The sequence below is a fragment of the Chaetodon trifascialis genome, chromosome 8 (genome assembly GCF_039877785.1).
Source record: "Chaetodon trifascialis isolate fChaTrf1 chromosome 8, fChaTrf1.hap1, whole genome shotgun sequence".
In the NCBI taxonomy this organism is placed as follows: Eukaryota; Metazoa; Chordata; class Actinopteri; order Chaetodontiformes; family Chaetodontidae; genus Chaetodon; species Chaetodon trifascialis.
In genome coordinates this window covers 15,902,174-15,927,735 of record NC_092063.1, presented here as the reverse complement: position 1 = coordinate 15,927,735, position 25,562 = coordinate 15,902,174, and the positions used below count along the sequence as shown (strand labels likewise).

The 25,562-nt window shown below is 41.1% G+C and overlaps 1 protein-coding gene across 2 annotated transcripts in view; it reads left to right on the top strand.

Annotated features, from left to right (window-relative positions):
• The window catches only part of espn (espin), a 39,797-nt gene that overhangs the window by 766 nt on the left and 13,469 nt on the right, over positions 1 to 25,562 (top strand). Inside the window, exons 2-10 of one of the 2 annotated variants that reach the window (XM_070969046.1) lie at positions 2,377 to 2,570; positions 9,420 to 9,606; positions 9,753 to 9,935; positions 10,851 to 10,982; positions 11,943 to 12,198; positions 12,772 to 13,055; positions 17,605 to 17,763; positions 21,198 to 21,423; positions 22,627 to 22,680. In XM_070969046.1, the coding sequence (XP_070825147.1) occupies positions 2,377 to 2,570; positions 9,420 to 9,606; positions 9,753 to 9,935; positions 10,851 to 10,982; positions 11,943 to 12,198; positions 12,772 to 13,055; positions 17,605 to 17,763; positions 21,198 to 21,423; positions 22,627 to 22,680 (1,675 nt within the window). The remainder of the gene's footprint in view (positions 1 to 2,376; positions 2,571 to 9,419; positions 9,607 to 9,752; positions 9,936 to 10,850; positions 10,983 to 11,942; positions 12,199 to 12,771; positions 13,056 to 17,604; positions 17,764 to 21,197; positions 21,424 to 22,626; positions 22,681 to 25,562) is intronic. The other variant, XM_070969048.1, reaches the window with a different exon arrangement.

Genomic DNA, 25,562 nt, shown 5'->3' with positions numbered 1-25,562 from the left:
TAATAAAATTCAGTGTGGAGGTATAGCAGCTGCTGAAGGCAGGGTGGTCACCCATGTGCTCTTTTCCATCTAGGAAACTCACAGATACAGAACATTACAGTCTTTGACAAACATGTTTAAAATACAATCTACAACTCAGTGTTTTGCTGTTCAAAGAGGTGCTTTCATGAGTGGTCAGACCACACACATCTTATATGCTGTTTAAACCTAATCATGACACCATTTAATTCACTTCTAGTCAACAATGATCTCAAAAACCAGAATCCTTTTGTCTTGAGTGATGAGCAGCTATCGATTAGGTGACAAGAAAAGATAACTTCATCCAAGATGGCAACTGCCAGCAAACGATTCACCAACGAGACTTCAAGAGACACCAGAATATGATGAGCTCACGATAGTTTGGCTGAAAAACACACACTGATCCCTGAATATCTGAGGAAGAGAGATCCTCACATATTCACAACAGCCTGACAGCTTTTTTTGTTGTTTTGACGACACATTGAAAGGCAGCCTGTGCTAACACTCTGAGCAACAGAAAACTTCAGCAGATTCAGGTATTGGACAGTGTTCACTAAATGTGACTTTTGTTTTGGTTTTGTTTTAAACCCCACTATGGGGCACCGCCCGGTGTTCCCATGCTAATGAAGTATGCAAAATTGGATTTGCAAATGTAATATCCTTTATACAGCTCATACAGCAGCTCATGAACGGCACAAACAGATGTGCATGGGGACAGTGTGGTTTGATACGATAGCGGAGAAGCTGTTTGCAAAGGAGTATGGTTAAACCTTCACATGATGGAATAAACCTTCCCAGCCCTCATGACTCAGTTACCTCATTTCCATTTCCCTGCTGGTAGTATGATGCAAAGAACTCATGCTGCAGGCACTGTGAAGGCGTCTCATGGTGTTGATCATGTTGTTTTGACTATAGGAAGTCATGCAGACACGTGGAGACCATGCGCAGACGGCAGGTGACACCCATCACAACACCTTCTTGGTCTGAGGCGACAGTGCTAATGATTATGCTGACCCATCCTTTGTCTTCTTACTTGAAAATGATTCGATTAACACAACAAAAACAGAAGCCGCAAACATGAGTCAATCAGGCACTCAATCTAACCTGTAGTAATCTGTGATTCTAAATTTGAAACACAGTAATACGAGCTCTATGTTCTATTTACTGTCTCCAGTACTTTAGAGGGCTGCCCGACAGACCGCAGAAGAGCGACAAAGAACGCCTCGTGCCACCAACTAACTGATAAGATACTTGGCTGACATTTAGTAAAACCTATCAATTACCACTTGCAGTGCAATCTGCTTGATGGATGCTCAATGCCAGCGTCCACTTTTCAACATTGTGTCTTTTGCTTTGTGTGGCACGCTGATCCTGATTCTGTCTGATGTTAATGACGTTCATTTGTGGCACTCCACTGCCTCAGACTACAGCTTTAGCTTCTCTGTTGATAAGCCTCAAGAATTAATATACATCAATCCAAAGAGCATGCGAATACAGTCTTTTCTATTTTTCTGTCTTAGCTATTGGTCCAACTCTTGACACAAAGAATAAAAGCACGTTAAACGCAAGTTTTAAAGGAACATGGATGGCGTAACAGCATGTCTTTTTATGTCTTTTTGGGTGAAAGAGTTGCAAAAGCTATGATCTGTGTCTTTTAGACAATCAGTAACCACTTTACTCATGACAGGCATTTGGCTTAAAGGACTGAGGCCTTCAGATTCTCTTTCCTTTTTCTGACTGAGCTCATTATACTGTAGGTTTTAGTGCAATCCTCAGTTTATGCTGCTTATAAATGCAGCTTGTTATAAGCTCAAGATACACTAAGGTTTCTCGTGAAGAATGTTGTGGGGTATGCACAAGGTATGTACTTATGTAGGCACAACTTAAGCAGCAACTCTTAAGCACAATCATTCAAAGCTACTGTATATAAACAAGAAACATAAACCTTTATGAAAACATGCCCATTCACCTCACACAGCACAGGAAGCTCTATGATCGACTCCTTTTTCCCTTAATTTTAACAGTGATCACAACAATACATTAGCCAGTAGCAACAACACATCTGCCTAAAATGAGCTGTGGAGGACCAGCACCGGTCGTGACATTGCTCTGGTCTCTGGTTTTTAACAGGTTGCAAATCTGCTGGTGGGCACTGCCTTATCAAAAAAGCAGAGCGGTTAAATCCAATTTCAGAATGTGAAATTAGTGCTGGTTTCTACAAGAACATACTACGCTCTTAATTTTACAGTTGGTGCTGCTGTTTTGTCCCATGAAATGATTTTGATTACTATCTTTTTAATGGAAAAACATTTCAGAACCCCATATTTTAGATGTGTTCCTCCTTTGTCTGATTGACAGCACAGGGACAGTTCTGGTGCCACTGTTCTCCACCTTGCATCCCGCTTCAGTCACCATGAGGTCACAGACTGGCTGCTGAAGAGCGGGGAGGCGGACCCCGGGGCCTCCACCGATACAGGCGCCCTACCTGTTCACTACGCTGCTGCCAAGGGAGACCTGCCCTCTCTCCGACTGTTACTGGGGCACAGCCCAAAGTAAGTGGTCTTTGCAGCAGCCTGTAAGCTTCCTTTCACCGCACTCAGAGTCTGTCAGTCAGATTCAGGAGTTGTTGATTTCTTCCTTTTGCTTAGAACACAATCTTTAAAAGCAGACTACGTGTCATTGATCGCATGCCTTAAAACACACAGTACTCAACACAGAGTCTGCAAGATTGTAAAATCCATGAGCATGCATATAACCGTTTAGTGCTGAAATCAATCGCCACCTTTCTGTCAGTCCCATCCTCTGTGGTTAGTCGTTCTTCCACCTATTCAAAGATGTTCTGCTGAAATTGTGAATCTCTAAATTGACATGAAAATCTGAGGTTGTTTCTCAGCAGGAAAAACAGCAATTAGGTCAATCCTGTTAACTGCTGCATAAAAGTACATTATAGTTATTTATATTACACATATAGAGTATATAAAGCTTAACTCTCATACCTGATCCACCACTGTCATCTGCCCTTCACCCATGAAGACTGCAGCACTAATTTAAAAGAGCCTTAAGGCCATGACAAGTTTTATTTTTGTAGGCTCTGGTCACTTTTCTCCTACTGTTTGTAACTGAGACAAGGCGCAATAGATCCACAGTTCAGATTCAGATTTCAGACTGTTGGCACTTTAGTAGCCTGACATTGATAAATGATCCAGCAGATTTCAAAGGTCAAGAAATCAACTCTTATTTCTTTCCAGATGCTTACCAAACAAATCAGGAGTAGTCAGCCTTGGGCTCATACTGTACATAGTATGTACAGTAGCACCTGGCACTGGTGGGAGGCAATCTGAACTTTGCTTTTTTGATACCTGTGGAGCAATCCAAATACTCTGTGCTCAAATCCCATTTAGGGGGAAAAAAAAACCTCTTAGTGGTTTAACTTTCCCAAAATACTGCACACTACCACAACCCCACATGCTGCTTATGTAATACATTTAGAACTGTTTCTATAATCTTCACACAAGTCTGTACTTCAACAACCAAATATGTGTGCAATTTCATATTTTTACCAAACTGCACTGTCGATTTCAAAATTATATACAAAGCAAGGCTACAACTAACATTTTCAGTACTGATTCGTCTGCTGATTGTCCCATCACAAGGTGACATCATTACATGTCCGGTTTTGACTGACTAACAGACCACAAGCTAAAAATATTCAATTTACTGCAAGACCAAGGAAAGCAGCAAATTCTCACATTTGAGAAGCGGAACATCATCAAGCGTTTGGCATTTTTGCTCGAAAAATGACTTGAATGAAGTGCAGATTTTGCAGCATCAGCGCCCCAGTGTTCAACAGTTATCATGCCACTTTGACTAAATATCTTAATAAGTACAGTATGGTATTAGTATACCTGAGTTGTTCAGACTACTGAGACACTTTCTCAGGGGCGTTTCAGTAGCTCAGTTGTTGATTGCCAACATAAAGTGGCTGATTTGGTGATATGTAAGTGAATTTAGTACACAAACACATCCGTCTGGGTAACAATAAGTAGTCAAGACTACTGGCCTTGTCTGGTTTCTTTTTTAGTTTAGTATTATTGATAGCAACACCTGTCGGATTATAAAGAATAGGAAAGAAAGGAAAGGAAAGGAAAATGTGGAGATGACCACTGAGCTGATCCAGGTCTTTTGTGCTGGTGTCTACTCCAGCTATCAACGATGCTCACTAACTACTGCTATAAAGGCACAGAAATGTAATGAATGACTTAGTCTTGAAGCCAAACAGCCTTATTTGCTGAACTGCTTTGACTGTGACGACTTTAACAGGAGGAACTAACCTCGTGCTCTGAACCTCCAATATTGTCTAGTTGCACCCCAGACAGGTGCACAGCTGCTGAAAATTTGATGAGCCTCAGGGACATGGCAGCTCCCTGATAGCTGGGCCCCATTCACTCTTCTCCACCACCACTCCCACCGTTGCTGTTTACCACCATCTCCATGGCGACACACAGTAGCGCCGACCAGCGATAAGCTAATGAGGAAAACAAATCCGTTTGAATAGACGAGCTGCTTTCTAGTCACTGGCTTCAGGCATTGTTCAGAATGGTACTTTGCAGAAGAGAGATAGCATTCTTGTTTCAGGGTTTATTACAAGCTGCAAATTTGTGTCGACGACTTTTAAGAGGTAGCTGAAGGCCTCGCAGTTTGTTCTACTTAAAAAATCACAAGGGCAGCAATGATGCCCTCTGCTGCTTCATCACTTAGTAACTGACAGATTGTTGACAGCAGAATATGAGTGTTGCTGCACAGAGGTAATAGTATACACATTAACAGGTAGTAAACAGTAAACAAGCAACACAACCTACATATGAAGTCTTCTGTTGTATTTTCTGTTTGCAGCACTATGCTAAAGCGATTGTTTTGAGTTCTGTTTCACACTGCTAACCCCAACGCAGCATCAACACACTGAAAGACCTCATACTTTCACCTTGGCGTCGACCAATATTGACTTTTGAAGGCTGGTAGGTCGGCTTGGCATCAGCATATTTATATTTTATATCTATATCTCTATCCTTTCTGAGCGTTTCATGACAGAAAATGCAAGGATCTGCACGAATAACTGAAACCACTACAACCACTGACATTCACAAGTAAAGCCAAGACTAGCATATCTATTCGTCAGCTGAGTAAAAAAAAAAAAAAGTACAGTTATTGTATTTGGATAAAAGTATTCCAAATATGACACTCAACATTGGTTTTCTTTTGAACAGCTCAAAAGAAAAAGGGGAGAGTACTCAGCAGTCTGCTATGTTGTTCTCATGAAGCAATCACAGGCACGGCACAGATCTGTGTCCTGATGTTTCGGGGTTTGTTAGATTTATAAGGGACATCTGAATTGGTAGCTCGTTCACCTGTCCATCCCAGAGAACCAAAACCAACAGGCTCATGCGCTGCGTCCTTGCTGATAGGCTCGGCACACAAAAGACTGAATGAATGAGACAGCGAGAGAAAGATAGAGAGAGAGGCCACAGACAGGTTACGCAAGCAATTAGTGCAGATTAAGATCTTTGGCCAAACCATAATTCCAGCATGCGGTTGAGATGGGAATACCTCTGCATTAGTATATTGTAAGTTAAACTTCAAATGGAGATAAACATGGCAGACTCACCAGTCTCCTAATTTCTTATTTATTCTAATACTTTTCTCTCTTGTTTAAAGAACGGTTGCTTTAACAGCAGTATGTACTGTGTAACTCAAATGGTCAAGACCAGCAATATGATAAATGAGTGAATGAACTGTCATTCATTTCTTCACCCTCAAAGAAAATATCATGCTCCAAAATGAGGCAGGAGATCATCCTGTATGCATGTATCTGATGCAGTAGCAAAGACAGAAAAGTAAGGTCTATTTGAGTAAAAAGATAGAATAAAGTGATTAAGATTAAACTCTAGGAGTATTTCCTCAGGATATGAGTAACCTCTGTGCTTCTTCTCTGTAAGTCATTTGTGTTGTTATGGTAGAAAAAATTTGTATGAGCCTCTAAAGTCAGTCTGGATGCAGCGGCTCACAAAAGAGGTTCACTTATGATCTTTCAAGCTTTGAGTAGTTGGCTGAGGAAGTTAGCTGGCGTTCAGCGTTAAGTTTAGACAAGGCGAGTGAGGCTAAATGGTTGAGTAGAGTTTTTCTCTCAGCCAATGGGCGAGCTACACTATTTCCTTCAGCTCTAATCTTCTTAATAACTTCTTGTACAAGTTGGATAAACCCCCCTTTATGTTCTCTTGTAAGACAAGAGATTTGAACTGAGGAAATGCAACGTAGTGTTTTGCTTTTGGGCAAAGAGCCCACAGTATTACAACTGCACACTTTGTGAGAGTATTGTCATCAAGTTAAAACCTTGCATGTGCAATTGTTAAAGTGAAGCATTACATGTTCCTCTACAGGTTTTCAACCTTAGCCTAGACAAACTAGCAAAATGCATGATGTGAACACATGGCTGCTTTTGTGTAGCTTCAGTGGGAAATATATCTTGAACTTCTGAAGTGTCCGACTCATGTAGCACCACATCAGATGTCCCTGTGTCCCTATAGGTTTGTTGACTGTTCTTAAAGAAGATGTAGATAACTGCTGTGTATTATGTAACTAGTATATTACCATATAATATATAAAAGCTTTCAAAATTTTAGAGAATTAAGTCATGTAACTAAACAAAGTGCAAACATTCTCCCATGACACTCCTCATTATTCCGACAGGAGAAGCCATTGAGAAGCTAACAGGCCTTATCAGACAAGAAGACCATTAGTGTGACATCAATTACTTTGCTCGTAATGAAGATAACCTGGGTCTTTGTTACCATGTACACGGGGGGAAGGGAGGGGACGGTGTACAGACAATTACAGAGATAAATAACTCATCGGAGCTGAACTGGAAATATATCAAATGTCTGCTACTTCAGAGTGTGTTTTTTTCTTTGAGTGGCAAAGTGACTGATGAGGTAGCGCCCCTTGTGCCACTTGCTAGCTCTGTTGTCACACAAGGCTAACCTCTTTCTTAGCTCTTTGAAATCTACACCTGTTCTCCAAAAGCACGTCTTTAGTGGAGAGCTCGAGCCTCTTCACTTTGGAGAGTTGTGACAAAGGCTGCCTGCGCTTTGTTAGAATCATACCCTTACTTTGCCTTACCTTACCTTGAGTACACTCAACTCTGTCACTCTGACGAAGTTTGTGGTTAGGATTAATGACAAATGTAAGCTTGTCTCCTACACAGACCCCAGGGAGCAGGTGAACTTCAGCCCACTTTGGTTACACTCGTGAATTATTAAACTGTCTGCCCACTTCCTGATGACAGAACTGCAGATTACTTCCCCCTTTTATTCTGAAATATTTAAGATGTGACTGTTTTTACTTGGAACTTTTCCCTCAATCACCCAGACTTCCATTGTTTATTCTTATATTTTTACTGAAAGACAAGTCTGTCTGTCCAAACACAGTATGTCTGACTAAATGCATTTAGCATACCTACAATTCCCTCAGAGGATGTTATTTTAAGAACGGGATCTCTATTTTTGGCTCAGTATAGGACCTGATTGATTGTTATATTATGTTATTATCCACATTGTAATACAGGGTCTTTAGGCACCAGGGTTTTGGCCTTGAGCCGCATCCTTTTGAGGGAAAGTTTGGCAGGGTCATGTTTGTATCTACAAGATCCACCCGTTCACTTGGCCACTGGTGCAACCCTTCGTTAAGCACAAAGCAAGTTGGGCAGAACCAGAGGAGTGATAATCCTCTTAAGAGACTCCATGCTCATTTGTCAGCGTCCAAATAAAGCACAACCTTATGGGATTTAGTGGGGGGGAAGCACTCGTTCATTCCCTGACATCCCTCTGTGACTGAAAAGATCTGGGACGAGGAGGCATACAGCCATTGGATTTTGCATTGGAGGTGGGGCTAAGGGCCTTTGGAAAGGAAGGGGAGCGGGATTTGGCTCAGCGTCACTGCTGTCTGCTCTCAAAATAGCAGTATGTTGACACTGACCAAGGATTATTTTCCTGTCACAGTTACCTGTTGCCTTCAGATTATGTTTACACGCCCAACTTAAACCTACACAACACAAAACATTTGTGTTTCTGTAGTCAGACAGCTGAAAGTATGAACAATGATTTGACTGCAGTCTCTAAAGAGCACACAATTTGTGCATTGGCCTATTATGAATGCATATTTTAAATGAATTCATGTGTTGTAGACAGTAGTAGACAAGCCGCCATTACTGCAGTGGCAGGTCACTTATAAACCCATGTACAGCACAACACTGCATGTAAAGGATTTCACTTTTTAAGCACTGCTCCAATAACGAACTGAAATTTTGGGGGCAAAAACAAAAAGCAAAAGGCACGAGCATCTGCTCTTACCTTCTGCATTGTTATTAAATCATCATGTGTCGCTTGCATTCTGACAGGCCGCTGACCATGGACTAAAGACTGCGTGATCTAATTGCATGGGGCTGATGGTGAGCCCGCATGTCTCTTACTAACTTGGTACAAAGTTTCCTGGCTGAAATTCAACTTTTACAGTATCATGTGTGAGTTTTATTAAATGATGCTTTGCTTCTAATTACAAGGTGAAGAATCATTTAGCAATCATAAACCAGCAAGTAATTCCTTCTGGATTTCATGAGCTAACTCACAAAGCACATTCAAGTCCACGCTGTGGAGGTTGGACAGAAGGGTGGTGAAGACTGAATAACTTGCACTTCCACACTGACTGCCTCCATCTGTCACAGATCTGACTGCGGACCATGATTAACCTGAGCACCTCTGCTGTCACTGTCAGTGTAAATGTGCTCAGTTCCACTTGGACGCCACAGTCATAACGGCATCTATTGCGACTCTTTCTTCACCCTGTCCACTAAAAAGATTTTTCCAGCTTGGATGGAGTTTCCAGCTTGGAGTTTTATTGTTGGTAAAAACTGCAACAACTACAACCTGATGAAAGACCGTGTTTCGCAGAACAGCACAAACTGTAATTATAAATAAGTGACACAAGTTAGTGAATGTGACTGTTTCGAGGCACAACAACACAGGCAAAATGGTGTTGTTTTGTTTACTGGCAGGGTCTGTGTAATGGTTTTGCATTAAATTCAGATGTTGCTTTGTCATTTGAAACCCAAGCTCTCCTCCAATTAGAGATTTTCACCAATAATTAACGTCTGCATTAAGAGCCTTTTGAGATACATTTGAGGCAATTGTATCTACTCTGGCTGATTTATTGATGTAGACTTGTACATAAGGTAGATGAACAATTAACTCTTCTTTCATTTCTGCCCGACAGGCTCCAACATACCCTCTCCATTATAGATATTTGGTCTCCATGTGTCTCTTCGTGTACTTTACTGTTTCATTTCCCTCCAGTGTTGTCAACTCCCAAACTAAGAATGGTGCCACGCCGCTTTACCTGGCCTGCCAGGAGGGTCATCTTGAGGTCGTCCAATACCTGGTCAAGGATTGTGGGGCAGATCCGAGCATCAGAGCCAATGACGGGATGACACCTCTGCATGCTGCTGCCCAGATGGGCCACAACACAGTTATTGTCTGGCTGGTATGTTGAAATGTCAGGACACCGTAGAGCAAATCTTGTAAATAGAGTACACTGATTTATTCCTACATCCATATCCCATACTTAATGTGTTAATTTTTTTTTAACGAGCTCAGATAAAATGTAAATAATGAAATCCCTTCTTTTAGATGAGTTTCACCGAGATCAGCCTGACAGACAGGGATGGTGACGGGGCCACGGCCATGCACTTTGCAGCCAGTCGGGGTCACGCAAAGGTGCTCAGCTGGCTGTTGCTGCACGGAGGAGAGATTGTCACTGATAACTGGGGAGGGACCCCGCTTCATGACGCTGCAGAGAACGGTGAACTGGAGGTGTGTGTTTTGAAAATGGGGAAATAAAACTCATTACATTAAAATATACAGTTCAGGTCAAAGTAGTCTTTGAATCACAGAGAGCTCATCTCTCCAGTTTTGATATTGATTTGCTAAATATCTCTTAAAAGCTGAAAAATACACAAAGATTTGATGTTTGACATTTTTAATCCGACGACGTAGCCTTAAACTACAATTTTATGTAAACAACAATTCATGTAAGTGAGAACATTATGATTGTTGGTGCTCACGGTTTCACACTTAACCATCTGTTTTGAATAAACAGCGTCCTGCTTATGGTTCTACCCCCACTCTGACAGACTGCTCTAACTAACATTTTGCTATATCCCAGTATGGTCAGTCAGTGGTTTCAACTTGCAAGCTTGACAGATTAGATGCAGAGAAAAATGCATTTTTTTGTCTGATATTTGTACTGCATAGAAAGGGTTAAAGAATTGAACTGAAAGGGTATTGACTCAAACCCTGACTTACAGGCTCCTGGCCCACATTTTGGACATTATTAAGAAGCTAACTGAAAGTTAAGTCAATATGGCAACACAAAGCTCTCTCAGTCTTAGAACAACAAGCTTAGTCTGGCCTCCAGCCTCCGGGGGATTCAAAATAGATGCTATACACTGTTAAAATTTCTTTTGACTACCAAACACAAATGCTTTGTTTAAGAGAGGAAGATTTCCCCCATCATAGAAATCATGAAGTAAAGCATATCAAACCCTGTCTCTTGTCAACTTTTTACATGGTTTCCACAGAACCAGTTATATGCTAGCTTTCTAAGTAATTTAATTTTCAGTGATTGAAGATGACTTTAAACACAGCAGTCACTTTCACTGACTATCATTTTCTCCATCTGATTAATTTCTGACCTCTGACCTCTGACTCTCTCGTGTCACTCTGCAGTGCTGTCAGATCCTTGTGGTCAATGGGGTGGACCTGGGCATCAGGGACCAGGACGGCTTCACAGCAGCAGACCTGGCCGAATACAACGGCCACTCCCAGTGTGCCAAGTATCTGCGCACAGTGGAGAACATGGTAAGAGACGCAGCTGTGCACAGTATGTTACACTGTGGGCTCTGCTCTGAAGTTGCGCTGCTGTCCGCTGTGTGTGAGGAGCTCAGCCTTGCCCTCGTGCAAACAGGCAGCAACACACAAGGCAGAGGCAGAGAGGCAAAAGTCACTTGTTCCCCTCGGTTCCATAAACAATGCTGTCTGGTAGGAAATGTACACAGAGAACATTTATGAAGGACGGCATGTGAACTGTTATCTCGTTTGTTCTATCAACAGTGCAAGTACCCCACTTCCACTCCATCCCACTCCCATAATATTAGCAAATATTATGAAATATTCTATTATTCTTCAAGTTCTTACTGAGTTGGTCCCCAGAGCTAAAATGCAGCCTTGGAAAACACAAGCCAACTTGTTCCTTGACTGGCATCAGTATATCTGTGCTAATTACCAGAGCTGTTAACACTTAACATACAGCGGCCTCCATGGCTTCAACCCACTGAAATCCCCGAGTGGCCAGAGGAACAATAACTCCTCCACGCTGAACTCTCTTTGGTGTGTGGGAAACATATTTCCCCCCGTTGCGCTCTTCCCATTAGGGACATTGAGCCAACCGAGTGCTGCACTGTGGGGAAAGCAGAGGGCCCCAGAGCCTTTTTGATCAGCTGTGAGATGTTTCATTAGTGTGCAGTAATTAAACTCATAATGCTGTTCTCCTTGTCTAAGTCATCAGAGACTGAGAGCTAGTGGGATTTAAGAACTGATGAATGAACAAGTAGATAATTCATGTTAACAGTAATTCATTTATCTGTTGTGTGTCATTTTACCTCTAAATTAAATGAACCAGATGTGTTTTGATAATGAGAAATTACCTAAAAAATAATTAATGGTTTTGTAGTTTTTCTGTGGAAAGCATGTCCACATATTGGACAGTTTGTAAAAACAGATATACTAACGCTTGTATTCATGAACTGCATCCTCTGACAGAGTGTGGAGCACCGGGTTTTGTCCCGGGACCCCTCAACGGACCTCGAGTACAAGCAGCCGGACTCGGGCCTCTCATCCCCAAACACCACCATGCCCCCTGCTAGTCAGGCACCACACTTTGGAATCGGTTCACCTTCCAGCTCCCTGTCCAACTATGACTCAGCCAACTCCAGCCAGTCCAGCACTGGGGAGAAAAGGAGCAGCTTAACAACGTCACGTGGCCCACCTGCTCAGCTTAACACAGTCGCACACACAGGTGGTAAAAATAATAAACTCCCTACATTAAACATGAATGTTTGTTGCAGTGGTGAATCAGCAAGGTGACTAGAAATATATTTTTATATTATTCTTGTTTGAATTTATTCCAAATGATGTTCAATTCTGTTTCGAAACTGAAATTTAAAAGTTTGATCAGCTCAACAGTTAAATATAGTTTCTTATCAGCTCATAATCAGAATGTTAAATGAAACAAGCTTCACCATCTTGAGTCACCTACGCCACAAACACTCGACTGCCACTTCTTTTACATGCAAAGTGCAGTGGTGGAACCCTCAGTCACTGTATTCACTGAGGTAGAGCTAAGACCATGCAGGAGTTTTCCTTGTGCTCAGTCACAGGTGCATGGTGCGTTGGTGCTGCGCCCTAGTGGTTTAAGTGCAGACAGATCGTGTTGGATGGTGAGGTGGACTACCATTCAAGTAACCCATGTCTCTCATTCAACTTTGAAAGTGTTGTAAGAAAAACAGGGCATAATGTTTTGTTTAGTTCATTTAAACCGGCGCGACACCTGAGAGAAACTCATTCAGTCTAGACTGTGTCTTTGTCACAGGTGCATCAGAGTCAGCCATCTCAGACATGCAAGCATATATGGACATGCTAAACCCAGACATTGGCTCGGACATGCCCAAGAAGAATGAGATACCTGCTGATGCCGCCTCCAAGCCCCCACCACCACCAACCTATCCACCCCCACCTCCCCCACAGTCTCCCCCAGCGCTCCCTCCACCCCCGAGCTACCCAGCACCACAGCCCCCTAAGGAGCCGTCGTCAGCAGAGTTCCTGAAGGTGAAAAGCAACCTGCGGCACGTGGACAGCAACACCAGCAAAAAGGAGGCAAGTGTTTGAACTGAAAAGATGAATCTGTAAGTCGAGTCTCTGAGCTGTGTAGTGATTTCGTCATCTTGTAGTCATCTCTAATTAATGGCAGTTGTATTTTTTGGGGGGGATCAGTGTTCATGCTTGTCCAGCAAATGGCTTCCCTCTGCAGAAATAGCGGGTTCAATCTCACCCTCTGGCTTGTAGTTTAAAGTTGTAGCCTTATATGGGATCGTGCATGGCACATGGCAGTATATTACATACAGTGGCTTAGATAATATTACGCAGTATAAAATGTCTCAAAGTAGCTGTTTGGTATGTGACATAATGAATGAAATGCAACAACGGTAAAGAAGAAGAAGGAACGGGTGTTTGGGATAAATTGGCCATTAGCTGCCATTTTCCCTTGTGTCTAATCAGCTGGGCTATTGCTCTTGTGCAACAATGTGCCTTGTCTGAGTGCACACAATGATGTTATTGTATTAGCGTGGCTAACGAGGCTAACAAAGATGCTCATTACTGTGGCAGGTCCTCTGGGTTGTCACAAACAATGGTCGTTGTGATGGGTTTGATCTTAATTCCAGTAATTAATCTGGCTTCAGATCACTCAAGAGAAGTGTTTATAGAGCTGACAAGGAGCAGCAATTAAAATTGGCATCAACATTAGTTTCCCTGCTGCTTCTGGTGGTTCTGTTGTGCTGCAAAACACATTAAAACTGGTTGTGAAGTTGTTACTCTGACTGAATTGTAATTGAGTTGTTTAGAGAACATCGTAAGTACGACAAAGATAACCAGGAGAGATGAGAGATCACTTTCACCTCATGAAGAATTTATTTCCTGTTGCCATGTCTCACCAGTCAGTCCAGTTGTATAAGCAATTTTCTTAGTCTCAACAAGACACCATAAATGTGATGGATGTATTTTTGATGATATTTAAAATAATTATTCATTTAGTCTTTATTTCTAAGCAAATATGACCATCACAATATATGCCAGCATAGCAGCAGCAAAATATCTTTTAAAATAATGTTTTTATCTTGCATAGTAATAGTCAAATACCATCCCAGTCAGCCTAATTAAAGGTTATTGGTGCGATATTGTTTCATCTAAAAGCAGAAATACAGTACAATACAGGAAAAAGCAGTTGTTCAGAAAGACAGACAGGGGCTGTGTGTACAGATCTGCTATGCAAAATAAGTTGTTGTTAGCTGGTATAAAGTCCACAGGTAGCGATAGTGTTCTGTCTCCAGGGAGGGCTCTGTGTGTGAGTGTGTGTTTGTGTGTGCACGCATGCACCTTCAGTCATATGGGGGAGAGTTTTTAATTAGTGCCACCCCATCACCCTGGGCTGGTACCCAGGTGACCAGCCCGAGGCGCGCCCTCATTAACAATTTAAACAAAATCCAGTGCTCAGAGCACATGAACATGCGTGCACACACACACAAACACACACAATTAAGATCAGTGTGTACCATATACATCGGGAAAAACAATCTACCTCGAGCACCATAGTAACAGGGAACAGTAACCTCATCTAGGAACACAGTCGATCAGATGGGCCAATGTTACGGGTTTGTGTGTCGATAACAGTGGAGAAAACCTGTTGAATGTCGTTGGAAGTGAAGGGAGATTCTCGTCTATTTGCTTTTTGTTTGTTTATGAATATAGGCTTTCTCTGCTGCTTCTTCTCTCACCTCATTTGTCTGTATTTGCTTTGACTGAAGTCAAATGTTTTGTGTGGCAGCTCAAAACAAAACATTTGACCTCTCGAATTTTTTATTCTTTAAACCTCACGTTGGCGGTCCAGCAAACTTGGACTAGATTTCAAGGTTTCACCGGTGATTAGTGTATTTTCGGCCGCTTCTTACTGCTAATTCTAGGCCCTGAAGGCTGGAATATTCTAATACTCTGAATGCCTGAGAGATTTGAGTATGATCGGCCATGTTGAGGGCATTACCTGGGTCTTTGTGTTTTGCATAAGAGGCACTGGACAGAGTTGGAGAGTAGTTGGTCTGCGGGCTGGTGGTGACATCATTGCCATTGCTGTGGCCGGCCTGATAGGTTATTGATGAGGCCTGTGGGTAAAGTGAGAGGGCAGGTAGAGTGACAGGCAGAGCGCTGAGCGGAGAGGAGGTGACACTCTGGATTTGGTGACAGCTACTCTGTGCTCTGCTGGCTGTGTGGATGAGGCTCTGTGCAGGAGACGAGTCTTAACGCAAAGGTAAGGTGTTAAGAAGAGTATTATAAAGCTGTGTTTTTACCGGAGGTGAAAGTGATGTAATGTAGTAGGCTGGCCGGCAGATACAGCTTTGCGTATCTTGGTGAACCACAAGGTTCTGGAGCTGATTGAGCTGCTATGTGGTTGGACATTGAATGTGTTGCATCTATTGTCATGTTTTAATTGTGTACTTTCCTTTGTCTTTCTGGTATAATAGATTGTTGGAAAGTATGCCTGTAACTTATTACTGATTTCATAAGAACACAAACAGCCTATCTGTGTCTGAACTTTAATAATGTGTGGCTTGTGCAAAACCACATGCAAATGTGCTGAACAATGTCCAACCACAACCATGCTAAGTAACCTTTGATAATACAAACAAAAATATTTGAGCATTAAGACTGTAAAAACAGCTATGTAACAATGACTTCATGCTGACAGACAGATCAGTATAATGGGGAAGGAAGGCTGTTTGTCTGTGTCTGTGTGTCTGTGTACAAATGCTTTGTCCACTTGCTATTGTTGGCCCACCTCCCTGGAGGATGACAATCAAACCATCTGTAGCACTCCCCTGCTCACATTACCCTCCCAACTGATGAGTGCTCAGAGACCATTTCTTTGACAGCAGACATGAGTCAACAGAACTAAACAGGCTTATAGTAAGAACTCAGAACATGACACCACAAAGGAGGAGAGGTCAGGGGTCATCTGTCAATTATTTCCTCTCGGGGTAACAATTGACATCTGCTTTATGTCTGAGACTCTTGTCAGGATTTTGAGAAAAGTCATGGCTTATGTAAGCACTAAAATGTAAATGCATGCAAGTCTGATGTTGATCCCCTGATTTGAAAGGCAAAGTAACCAGATGCTTTGCTATAATGAGTAAGGCATGCTTATATTCAACTTTATGCATCGTACATCGTATATTTTTTAAATTAAACAGTTAAAAAGGGGCTTCCTTTTTCACACAGTTAATGTGGTACACTTCGTTAGACAAAACTAATTCTTAACAAGATTTAATGCAAGTTTTTTTAGATGAGTACTATATGTAAATGAGAGGCTTTTTGCATTAGGAAAATGCATCCACAGACTGAGCTGAAGAAGCATGACAGTCTGCCATACCTTAATCCACTGCTAATGCCTGGTTTCCTCAAAAATGCATACAGTCTGACCCACATGTATTCTAATAGCTGCATACAGTGAAGGCAGATTGTCAGGAGTTTGGCATCCTGCCTTCACAGCTTCAGTTGTGTGAGATAGATGTCAGAGTGGAAAGTGAGAGGGCTCAACTGAAAGGACCAAGGTAGTGACCTCTGACCCCGCTCTGTGGACAGGACAGTCTCTCTTGCATTGGTGCAAAAGCTGCATGTGAACTGTTATGATCTGTGACCCTGCAGTCTTCTAATGAAACATGAATGAGCCTTGTTTCCTAATTCAAATCATTGTGCTTTGGTCACACGATAGAGCTAATCTGCCAACAAAAGCTACTATGTATGTTTTACAGTGTGTGTGTTGTCCCACAAATAACACGTTCAGTCCAAAAGCACTGTTAAGCCATATTAAAAACATTTCCTGCCATTCACCACTTGGTTTTTCTGAAACATCAACGATTGGGTTATTTTGTCAACCAGATAGTTGGTAACTATAATTTAAGAATAATCATTTTCATCCCTTTATTTCTTGGACTCATGTTTCTTTTTTTAGAATTGATAATACAAGATGAATTAATGCTTATTTTCTTTTTTAATCAAGAAAGGAAGGAGATTAGCCTGTGAAATCACCTAAAACATCAGTGATTGTTTTTTTATGTCAACCAAAAACCTATATTGTGTCTTTTTTTTTTTTTTCTTCGACCAACAATCCAAAACCCAAATATACATATATATATATTTACTATCACATACGGCAAAGAATTGCAGCCAGGTCCCACATTTAAGAAGCTGCCGTCAGTGATTGGTTATTCAAACATGAAAGCAACTGACAATGTACTTCTGACAGAACTAAATACAGATGACCAGAGAAATGAGAATAAAAAATTAAAAATGCATAAAATAAGAATAGAATAAAATACAAGCAATAGAAGGGCAGTTAGACTCAAACACAGAATTACAGGAAATAATAGCAGTGCACATGCAGTACCTGCAACTAGTGTGTACTTGAATTAATAGTACCATTGTAACCATTTCAGCTCTAATTTCACTCAAACATTAAAAAGTGTGAAAAATAGCTATGTATAAATCTCAGACAAATCAGCAAATAAAAACTACATTTTGAAAAACATGCAGATGAAAGATAATGAGTAGGTTAATCCAAAGGTATTTCCCTCTCATTGTTTAATCTCTGAAGCAGCTGACACCTGGAGAAAGTCACGACAAACTGCGGCGTGTGGATTCAAACAGGAAGTCAAGGAGCTTCAGCAAGCAGCCCAGCACTGGGGACTACTACAAGACCCTGGGCAGCGACACAGCCGAGCCCCGAGGGAGCAAAGGCATGGCGCCCAACGAGGAGGTAAGCCCAGTCTCTGCTGATGACAATATCAATTGTGACATTTCAGCAAATGTATTAAAAGAACTTTGTCCTCTTGATCTTTGGCTGATATATTTTCACTGGAAATACTGTGTGGGGAGGTCACATAACAGTGGGTCTGTATTTTTTCTGTACCCACCTTCATTACCATAAATACACAAGTGCCTACCTGATGGCTGAAAGGGACCATTATTCTAAATTTGTAAATTGTTTATTATATTATTCATGGTGACGCATGTAAACACACATATTGAGATATCATGATTTACCTTTTTCCTGAAGAGGCCATAGGGCATTTGCTGCTGTTTATTCACGTTGGCCACGATGTAACACTGGTTACTGCCAGCCATCATCATCTCACATTTTGATGTGTCTCTTTACTCAAATACCAAGTCAAGGAAGGCAAGTTTCAAGTCCCAAATCCTAAACTTTGAATTTCAAGTCCTGAACATGTCATGATGTGCTGTTACCAAATGCAATGCCAATGTAACAACAGAGCCTTGACTTGCTTTTCTTTGATACTTTAAATGTTGAACTAAGTTGGACGTTGTTGCGTCTCAGTCTGGAATTTTCAGGTGTGTAGTTCACATAGTTTTTGTATGGAAACAAAATTATCTTTGGTATCTTTTTTCCCAACTGGAGCTCAGTAACATCAGGTTCGTGGTTCACTCCTGTGACTTGATTGGACACTGTTGAATTGGTTCAAACAAAGCGGATCAGGGGAATTAGCTGTCAACTGGTTGGGAATGAATAGCGTTAATTTTAGTTGATCCAGGAAGAGAACTGATTGATGGCACACTTTTTAAATAAAGTACTTTCAAGTCAAAAGACTAAAGTCAAGTCTTAGTCATTGGTGTAAAAGTCCAAATGGAGTTGCAAGTGTTTTTTGATTTTGTTGAGTCTGAAGTCATGAAATTTGTGACTCGATTCTGACTCGAGTCACAAAGTCGTGTAACTTGAGCTCACGCCCAATGTGCAGAAATGTTCAGATGCTTTAAGTTGGCAAATATGTATATATGTGTAAACTTTCTATATTTCTAAAATTTAAACGATCCTATTCAGGGTGAGCTTTAGCTGGGTGATGCTGTATTGACTTAAGGTTAGCTCATTGGCTGCCCTGTTTACCTATACGTTATGCCACTCGGCATGTTGTGTAATCTTATGTCCTCTTGAGCTTTTGTTTGCCACCTGATGCAACGTGCGCCTCATTTGCACTGCCTCTTGAGCCTCCACCCCATTGTGTACACTGTCAAAGAGCCTACAATGGAACAAACTCTGGACAATCCCTGATAAGAGAGCACCTAGCAGGAAATTGCCAATGGTCAGACATCCTATCCTATCCTTTTCTATGGCCAAGGATCTGTTGTATGTGTTAGCTCATGTTAGGGAAAGCTAGTTATATCCTTATTAGCAGCAAGCCAGCAAAGTTTATTTTTATAGCACCTTTCACAGACACTGGTCACAAAGTGCATTGTCAAAGAAATAAAATCAAGCAAAATCAAATACAAGCAAATAAGAACAACAAAGATAAAAACACCAGACAAAATATAGGTTTTTAGCTGCTTTTTAAAAGAGTCCACAGAGACCAAAGAGCTCATTGGCAGGACATTCCAAAGTTTAGGAGCTACTGACTGACAAGCATGATTTCTCCAAGTCTTAAAACATGTCCAAGGTACACTTGGAAAACCTTGGCTAGAGGGTGTAAGAGCTCAGCTTGTGGTGTCAAGTCCCATGTCAAACTTCCTCAACATGACACAGACACAGTGGACGGGCAGGTGTATTACATGCTTTGGTGCGATACTGAATTGCATTAACTTTATTTCAAATTTGGCAATAAGAGCTGACACATATAAAATGTAATTCACCTTGTTATTTTTATTTGTACTGTAGATAGAAATGATATATAATTGTAATTTAAACATTTTGATAGGTTTACTGATCCATCACTATTTACTTTGGGTGTTTTGAATGAAATGACTCAAAAAGCCGCACAAAGCCTCACAATACTGCTCTGAGATAGAAGAATGTTCCTTCCTCCATGAAATAAAGTAATCTTTGTATTGTCGAAAATTCCTAACATTTTATTAGACTTGATGCTTGAATTTAGTATCTGAGTTATTCAGTCTGGATAGGTTGTAAGAATAACATTATAATTTCTCAGATTTTGAGTTGATGTTTCTCTGAACTGCCTTTGTTTGTTGTCACTGATCTAATGTGCAACACAACAGATTTAGTTTTCTCATGAAAGGAAGTTTGCATATGTAAGCATATTTTAGATGCTACAAGTTCAAATGCATTTGCCACATACCTCCACAGGCAGCTGAATGAATCAAGTCTGTTAGACTCTCATCAATGTCCCTGGAGAGGTGTTCCTATAATCTCATGGGTGTCAAGAGTGGGGGTGTTCTGGATGATACGGGCAAATTAAGACCTCAGTGGGGCCCCTCCTGGTCTCAGATGTACCCTAGCAGATGGACTGGCTAATCAACGGGAGCAACGGCACGTGCTGCCAAGGCCCATCTGGACACAGCCCTCCCCCCAATTCTCTGGGGGGTTTGAAAAGTAAAGGGAGCAACAATGATGAGCACGCGTCTGAAGAATAAAGGAGGGGCGGAGTTGAGTTAAACATCACGGTCCATTAATTTGCTTCCAGCAGAGTCATGGCACGCTTTCAGAGCGTGTCAGACACGTGTGTGCTGTGGGGGGTGTCGCAGGCCGTGGGGGTTAAAGCAGTATCACTTGCAGTGACAGATGGCTTCTTCCCAATGTTTTCCCTCAGATTTCCCCCTAGAGATTAGGTCATAGTAGCTCTCTTATTAGCAATAGGGTATTATGTCTTTATCAGCTGATTAAAGGCGACAGGAAGCAGAGGGAGGACACATCTAATAGGGCTGCATACATCTGTCACTGATGACAGTGTCTGTGCAAGAATTTACTGCTCGCTCAGCCCAGCAGGAGATTTAACTGGCATGCCTGCAAGGAGGGGAAACTAATTCACTGTCTCTGTCATGTTTAAATGATTACTTTTAAATAAATAAATAAATTCTGTTTGTTTTTTCACAATTCAATTCATTTTGAAGAAGCAGATTTGTTTATTGTTTAATGTGTTTTTTTTAATTTTGGGAACATTATTTTATATGTTTTAAGAACAGAAACCTGGAAAAAGGAATGCAAAAACCACACTGGTCACCAAAAGCAAAAAAAAAAAGTTTGGGGATTTTAATTATCAACATTCAAGTGAGCAATATCATTGCATGGGCCACCTGTCACATCCCTGTTATGAGTGACCAAATATTGGCCAACCGACCAATACAACAATGTGGTTGTTAGGAGAAACCCTGTAGGGGTGACCACAACAAGCTAATGGGTATAAAATGAGATTAATTCTGCTCTGTCCCTCGCTCTTCTCCGATCAGGGCGTCATGTTGTTGGAAGAGTCTACCGACAGCCCGGGCCACAGCTCTGAGAATGGCACCACAGAAACGCCCCCACCTCCTCCACCTCCGCCCCCTCTTCCCCCAAGCAACCCGATGCCAACACCCCCCCCTCCTCCCCCACTGCCCCCAGAGACGCCAGCCACCCAGAATCACTCTGCCAGTAGCACCTCCACCAACCAGCGACGCCCTTCTTCCTCATCAGGAAGTGAGTGTATCTAATTTTTTTTCTCTTTTTCCATCTTTTCATTATTTTTGTTCCTCTTCATTTCCTCCTTTTCCCCCTGGCACTAAAAATCTCTTAAACGTTCTTAAAAAGAGAAAATAACAATATAATTATGCTCATTTTTTCCTGGTGAAAGTTATGTGGATACACATTATTGTACAATTACTCCTAGAAAGCAGAGCCTATGATATTAATTGATACAATGTAATCTCACTGGGTAAAGATGAGTTGAGTCTGACCCTAGCATCCTAAATAACAGGTTATAAATTAATGATGTAGGGCTACCATTACCCTGAGAACTGGTTTAGTGTTCAGCCATTTCCTTAAGTGCCCCTCGCCGCCATGGATGCTGCTGTCTGACAGTGTACGCGTTCTGGTCACAGGGTTATTTTAACTGTTGTGTAATGTTGTTTGGATTTTAAGGGGTAAAAATTGACTGTCCATGGTCCAAAATTTTAGGATTGGAAAAAAAAAAGGTCCTCATTGTGAGATACAATGTGACAGTTTGACCAATGCAATGTCTTTTTCCAAAATATACAATTTAAGTCCTAAATTTTGTTGAAATTGTTCATTTCTAAATTTGATTATGCCCAATAAAGTGTGTGATCCCTGTTTATGTTTAAGATTATACAACTATCACAATTACTCACAGGTGTGTCTCTAAGGACTTTACAGAAAGGTCTAAATAATTGATAATCAACCAGAAGACAAAATTAGGTAATGAATCAAATAAAAACACATTTGGAAGCAAATTATATATATGAAAGAAATCCGCATGAGCTAGCCTAACCTGTTAAGCACAAAGAAAATTAGGAAAATTACCCAAAGTAATCATTGTTTCTCAAAAAAAGGGGGAGATGGGAGAAACCTTTGATCAGTCAGGCATGCTTCAGGTGTTCAAACATGATCAAACAACAGCAACCTGAAGAGTGACAAGAGGTGAAACATGCCACTTTTCTCTCTTTTTGGTGAAAATATTATGCTAATATTATACTAAAGCTGTTCTGCCATCACAGTTTTTCTGCTTATACTGCCCAATAACTTTTCTCACCATTGACCCTTTATTTTACATTTCTGTTTACCTGTTCCTTCTTTCACCTGCTCCATCTCCACCTGTTTTTATTTGCTTTGGTTTTTTCCCTCTTTTTGCCTGCCATGATCTGTCTTCACTGCTGCCCTGTCAAGGCGGTGAAATGTCTGCCTCTCAGGCAGAGGGAGGGGCACCAAGACAAATGAAGAGTAAGTATAGATTGCAAACAAGTCTTTCAACTAAATCACTTCACTCTGTCACATGGTGGGCTTATTATAATAGAGAATATTATTTTGAAATCATGATCTAGAGTCCAAAGTAGTCATAAATATTTTGCCACTCTGTGCCTAGCATCACATCTGTTTGAAAGGAAGTGATGTATTAGTTGCTTGTTGTATATAGTCAGCAAGTTAACTCTAGGAAGTTCACTGCAAATTAAAACACCATCAAAATTGTCAGTAACAAAGTCGGAGAGATATCAACAACCCATGCCATTGCTGAAAAGCAGTGGCTGAACTGAATCACTTTTCTCACTGATCTCAAACAAAGGCTTAAGCGAAGGATCAATTACAGTATATGGCTTCAGCTTTGTGTCATAGGTGAAGCTGTAAACTATGAATTGCTTCATTTAGGCACCTTTTTACAATCTATGTTTTTTTTATCTTTTACGCTTTGTTCACCAAACATCTGATTGTCTTACCTATTTATGTTAAACCTGCTGCCTAATTATATGACAGCAATGAAATACTTAAAGCTAAAGACCAGTGTGTGCTCGCTAATGGCATGATTTGTGCCTCGGTGTTAATCAGGCAATAAACAGACAGTTAGGCGGTTATAAAAATTAAGAGCTGCCCACACATCTGAGAGCTCAAGATGAGTTTACAGCTCAGATGCTCAATGTGATGACAGCAACAAACCAGGTGGCTGACCTGACCTGACGTTCTCTATTGTTTTCTATTGATCAACGGTGAAGGAAGATAATGCTTTTTATGTTGCACTGGACACATCTGAAATGCTAAGGAGCATTGTGTGTGCTCACTAATGATATGATTGATTCCACGTCGTTAATAAGGTAATAAACAGGCAGTTTGGTGGCCATGATATTAAAAGCCACCACAACAGCTGAGAGCTCAAGAGGAGTTTACAGCAGCAAACCAGGTGGCTGATTGAAAATGCTGCTGCAACATTGTATGTGGTTAGAAGTTCCTTATTGTTTTCCACTGATTAACAGGATGGAGAGGATCCTACTTTATATTACAGGACATACAGTACAAAGAGCACCTCTTTGTTTAAAGAGGTCTTACATGTGTAACCCAGAGCAGAAAGCCTTTTGTGCTGTGATGTCCATCAATAGAGGCTATTAGTCAAATGTTCTCTACCTGTCACAGCTCCACCCTCCTTTACACTCTCTCTGGCAGACCTGCTGAGTCCACACCCCCAGCCTAAATACAATTTAACTAATGCAAACACACAAGCTTTCTCTCAAACTAACACACTAATACATCAAAGGTGTACTGAAACAGATATGACTATACAGGCTATTTTATTTAGCCTTTAAAAACATCTGGTTGTGGATAATCAAGTGTTCTGGAGCTGTGCAATGAGGATTTGTCATAAGAAAATGGGTGACAGTAAGCTGGAGCCAATACATTGCAAGAAATAGAAATCATACTGTATTTGTGACTGATCCAGTTACATTTAAGTAACATCACAACATGCTGTCGTAAGCACTCATTGGACCTGGCAATGAAGATTTATTGAACAATGTAGTCTGCTGACTACATTTAAAGAGCTGTCACATGTTGTCATAAAAGTATGTCAGGGTTCAGGGGCTGTTTCCTTCTTCCTTTTATCCCTAAACTGTTCACAGGCTACAGCGCGAGTGTGTACAACTGCATGTTGTATGAGGTTCGCGGGTGTCATTCACCAGTCTCTTCCTTTGTAATCCAGTCAATGTGAGGTGAGATTGTATGCATGTCATGAATCTGTGTATGATTGTATGTCAGGTTTGCTGCAGGGAGGATTGTTTGTATGACGAACAAGCTGCAGATTGAAGGGTGACTCTGTGTGTGTGTGTGTGTGTGTGTGTGTGTGTGTGTGTGTGTGTGTGTGTGTGTGTGTGTGTGTGTGTGTGTGTGTGTGTGTGTGTGTGTGTGTTTGCATGCGTGCACATGCGTGTGTTAATTCCTGGCCGGCTTGCCAATGGCTTGCTGTCACTTCGAGTTACCGGTGATTCCTTTAGATTTCCCCCAACTGTGATGATGGGTCTTTAATAGGAAGCTGCTCTCTCCTCCCCGAGAGAGAGAGACAGAGAGAGGGAGAGCAAGGGAGAGTGAGGAGGGGTGGCAGGCTTGTGAGGCTTTGTGTCCAGCTAGACCATTGTGATCAGCTCAACGGGAACATTTTTACGGGAGGACTTTTTTTTTTTTTTTTCATTCCTTAAGTAGAAAATGAGTGATCAATGAAGAACTGAGGGTATTAAATTCATTGGAGCTTTACGTTCGCTAAAACAGGTGAGGCAGCTGTTGGCTGTTACTTTGGCCAAAATACGTGAAGTTTAATGTTGTGAAATGAATATGTGTAGCTGCTATAGTAGTTAGTTGTGTATTATATTATCATGTTTGATAAGAGGCTTTTCCAGCCACATCTTAAATGTTTGTTGCACAGCTACATTGCTATTGTTTCATGTTTTGGTACTTTTCCACTGATATTTGAATTTGGTGTTTGAATATATTTGCATGTGGTTATTCATGTGTTAATGTTAACATTTTGAAATGTTGGTATTTTGAAAAACATTATCATAAAAATCAGCTACGTTTGATGTGCAAATATGTGGCCTCACATGTAAGCACAACTTTGATGTTTCCTGAATGAGATTTTCAAATTTCTGTCATTTGTCTGTCCTTAAAAAGTGAATACAGAAGTCCCTTTGTAATGGCATTACCATTGTAGGTCATAGTTGAAGTCTGGCTGAATTTGTTGCTTTGTTCACTATAAGCAGATTAGCTAAATGTATATATTTTAAAAGTTTAAAGATCAGCAGTAGCTTAGCTGTGTGTACGTCAGGTGACACTCTGAAAGAGGTTGTGTG